Here is a 4288-nt window from a genome sequence, read left to right as displayed (position 1 = left end):
ACTCTCCTGATACAGGGGATACCCTGAAGGGGACCATATGCATGCACAACATAGTAAAATGAATTTTTAAACTGTAAAGTATAAAAAGTAGCATTTGAAATCTGTGACTAATACACGTTTGTGTTATACACAAGTAATGAATCACGGAACTTTACACCAAAAACTAGGGCTGTACTGTATGGTGACTAACATAATATAATAAAAGTTGTTATTAAAAAAAAAGAATTAATCATGCTATTTGCGTCTTTCCTTGAAGTCATCTCCACCACATGGAAGCAGGCAATGTTTCACAAATTTCAGAGTTTCTTCTTCTTGGCTTATCAGACGACCCAGAATTGCAGCCCCTCATATTCGGGCTTTTCCTCTCCATGTACCTGATCACTGTGTTTGGAAACCTGCTCATCATCCTGGCCGTCAGCTCAGACTCCCACCTCCACACCCCCATGTACTTCTTCCTGGCCAACCTGTCCTTTCTAGACATCTGTTTCATCTCCACCACCGTCCCCAAGATGCTGGTGAATATACAGACACAGAACAAAGTTATAACCTATGCAGGCTGCGTCACACAGATTTATTTCTTTATACTCTTTGCTGTTTCAGACTTTTTTATGTTGAGTGTGATGGCCTATGACCGGTTTGTAGCCATCTGTCACCCTCTACACTACATGGTCCACATGAACCCCCGGCTCTGTGGACTGCTGGTTCTGGCGTCCTGGATCATGTGTATCCTGAATTCCTTGTTACATAGTTTAATGATGTTGCGGTTGTCCTTCTGTACACACTTCCACATCCCTCACTTTTTTTGTGAACTCAATCAGATGATCCAACTTGCCTGTTCTGACACCTTTCTTAATAACGTGGTGATGTATTTTGCAGCTGTCCTGCTGGGTGGTGGGCCGTTTGCTGGGATCCTTTACTCTTATTCTAAGATTGTTTCCACCATACTTGGAATATCATCATCCCTGGGCAAGTATAAAGCATTTTCCACCTGTGCATCTCACCTCACAGTTGTCTCCTTATTTTATTGTACGATGCTTGGTGTGTACCTTAGCTCTGCTGCTCCCCAGATCTCCCATGCAGGTGCAGTGGCCTCGGTGATGTACACGGTGGTCACGCCCATGCTGAACCCCTTCATCTACAGCCTGAGGAACACAGACATGAAAACGGCTCTGAAAGCACTCTTAGTGATGTAGAGACTACATAGGACTACATAATTCAAAGGCCTAACATTCGCCTACAATTGCTTAATCTCAGTTTCTTGAGCAAAATTTTTTGTATAGATGTTTTGCATTCATTTCCTACTACTATGTAAAATGATTATGTCAGTGTTTTAATACACATTTATGTTCTTAGCAGTCAGGGGATCAGAAGCCTGAAATTGCTCTCATTTGGCTAAAAACATTTGCATTTGCAAGACATGGTTCATTCTGGAGGCTACCGGGAAGAATCTACTTTACCATTACAAGATCATATTATAGTGCGAAAAATATCTAAATGTATTTCTTATGGTTAACAAATGCTTCACAATGAAGGACTAAATTACAGCTCTTAATTTACAAGTATGAAATTCATAATTGTTTGGCAAATGAGTCCTACAGCTGAGGTATGTAATAGTTCAAGGTTCATATCAAATAAACAGTTCTTCTCATTGTTGGAAAGGAAAACAGCAATTTTCTTTAGGTGGTAGGGCAGTGTCTGCACCACAAGTCAACACTTTGGAGATCTGAGGGATTTAATCCAGACAGATTGCTCAGTCCTAGACTTCAGGGAAAAGTTGAAGTAAGGGTTGGGATAAGGTGTCAGGAAGTCTGAACTCTGGGAGCAGTGGAGTTCCCCAGGAGGGAGTAATTAACTCTGGATTCACTCTGTTATATGCTGGTCTGTTGGGCACATACAATCTCCAGGAATACTTTCCTTTGTGTCCACACCAGTGTCCCACGGGGAAATTATGTGCTTAGAGGTTGGAGGATAAGGAGCAGAAGGGAAATATGCCTGATGAACAGAGGAAGGTCTAAATATCTCCTGTGTGGCAGTCCCTCTGCCTGTTCCACCTTGGGCTGGATGGGACGTGCTTGTTGCTTCTGGAGTCCTAAGCTTGGATGGAAGACTGACAGCAGCCTCCTTCCTGCCGTCTTGTGTGGGGACAGAATTTAGTCACCTACATCCTCACCCAGGAGGAATTCAGAGTGCTGCACAGAGACCCCTTCTTCGCAGTTCCCATTCAGGTGAGTCCCAGACCCCAGCAGGTCCTGCAGGAAAGGGTCAGAGACAATACAAGCCTGGTGCATTGACCTGAGGTCAGCTGACAATGACCAGCCTAGCCCAGAACCTAGAACTCTTTATGGTCATTTGCTTGCCTGATGAGCTGATTAATGAAGTCATTGATGATGTTAAAGAAAGAAGTGAACATTGAGCTCGGCAGCACATGGGTGATTGTTGACAATGAAGTGAGGGGGCGGGAGGCATAAAGTACTTCCAGTAAAAATAGAACACAACCAGGGAGTTTTGCAATTAAAGGTGGTAGGAATATTAGGGATGGAGGTATGTCCAATGAAGTCAGGGCATTTCATTTTGTCTAGTGGCATATTGGACTCTGTTTCCATACTGATGAGAAAGACCTAGACTGATTTACTGCTTGCAGATAGGACCTTGCTACAGTAACTCATGAGACATGCATTTTCACATGGTCCACTATTACTCTGGCTATTCGCATCAAAACAATGATCTGAGGAGATCAGGTGTGTTCAGGGTGATATGGCCATAGACAATGTGAAGGAGCTTTGCTTTGCAATGATTTCATTACCCGGGGAGCTGAATATATTTCTGGATGAGTTATTCATTGCTTTTCTGTATTGTACATTGTCTCTACCAGGTCTTTCCATTTGTACAGTGGAGTCAGGGGCTTTTTTTATTCTCGTATTTTATTGCATTCTTTCAAACAATGAATTGAGCTGGTTTTGTTTTTATTTTACCAACTTTGCTGTTTGCATGAAGTTGTATTGTGTATGCATAGACGTAAATGTGGAGAATTGTGTATTAGTAGTGTGGGCTCAGATCAATCACTTGGTTATATGGTGTTTTCTTTATTGCTTTTTTGATTTATTATCAATCCCTGAAAAATTGAGCTGTCACTAATATTCTTCACTTGCCAATCCTTGCAATAAACAAAATTGAAAATTAATGGTAACTTGTACCCTGAGTGCTAATAAATCACCTCGAGATGTATCTCCCATTTGTTTCTGTATCTCTGTCATTCCCCAGGGGTCCCTTTGTCTCTGTGTGATGAGCTCCATTCCTAACAGTTACATCACCTTTGACCATCATCTCTTCTTTTCATTTGACTGAAGATACCACCTTTAGCTTCCATATTTTAGTCTATATATCTTTATGTAAGAAAAAAATGATCACTTAGAGAGTGCTTGCTCCCCAGTTGCAAAAGTCATTCTTTCATATTCTTTTTATTCCAAGTCTTTGGACATAAAATCTGGAATTAGTGACCCATCTTGATAGCACACAGTTATTCTTTTATGTGTTTATATACATTAGTCATAGATTCTCATGGAATTTAGTTTCACACAGTTGTTTTTAAAACACTACACTTGACCTAATGTCGTTCCTCCTGACAATCTTCATTCCTTAAGTTCTTAGTGTCTTTAAAACTTCTCTTCCTAGATGAGGCACACATACCCAGACATCCACTGTACAAATGGATGAGTGGTGTCCTGTGCTCATCGTAAATGCTCTTTAGGTTTAGGGAAGTCTTTTTTTTTTTTTTAAAGATTTATTTATTTATTTATTTGACAGAGAGAGAGAGAGCCAGCGAGAGAGGGAACACAAGCAGGGGGAGTGGAAGAGGAAGAAGCAGGTTCATGGCGGAGGAGCCTGATGTGGGGCTCGATCCCACAACGTCGGGCTCATGCCCTGAGCCGAAGGCAGATGCTTAACCGCCGTGCCACCCAGGCGCCCCTAGGGAAGTCTTTTTTCCTACCTGTGTCCATTCTTCTCTCTCAATAATATCTCATGGACTTGCCTCCAGTCGACTAGAGAAGTGCAGATTCCTTACTTCGGTGTCTGCATAGTATTTCATGGTGTGGATGCGCTACGCACATCATGAAAGCATTTTCTTTCTTAATGCATTGCTATTCTAACAATCTACAAAAATATTTAGAGATTATTATGTTAAAAATCTGTTTCTCCACTGGAGGAAATATTATTCCCCAGGGGGGCACTGAAGAATTCGGAGTCATATGGAAGGTTTCAGGAGAGGCCAGGGATGCTCTAAACATCC

At 41.7% G+C, this 4288-nt stretch overlaps 1 protein-coding gene across 1 annotated transcript; it reads left to right on the top strand.

The window, feature by feature from the left end:
• Positions 1 to 269: 269 nt before the first annotated feature.
• On the top strand, positions 270 to 1193 carry LOC109488498 (olfactory receptor 7A10-like). The gene has a single exon (XM_034650587.1). The coding sequence runs from the start codon at positions 270 to 272 to the stop codon at positions 1191 to 1193; it is 924 nt and encodes a 307-aa protein (XP_034506478.1).
• Positions 1194 to 4288: the final 3095 nt, after the last annotated feature.

The sequence above is a fragment of the Ailuropoda melanoleuca genome, unplaced genomic scaffold (genome assembly GCF_002007445.2).
Source record: "Ailuropoda melanoleuca isolate Jingjing unplaced genomic scaffold, ASM200744v2 unplaced-scaffold27932, whole genome shotgun sequence".
NCBI classification, from domain to species: Eukaryota; Metazoa; Chordata; class Mammalia; order Carnivora; family Ursidae; genus Ailuropoda; species Ailuropoda melanoleuca.
The sequence above is the reverse complement of the archived record's forward strand: the minus strand, read 5'-3'. Positions and strand labels throughout refer to the sequence as shown.

What these genes read in the sequence shown, in the direction of transcription:
- LOC109488498 (XM_034650587.1), top strand. Translation starts at nt 270, where the DNA reads ATGGAAGCAGGCAATGTTTCACAAATTTCAGAGTTTCTTCTTCTTGGC.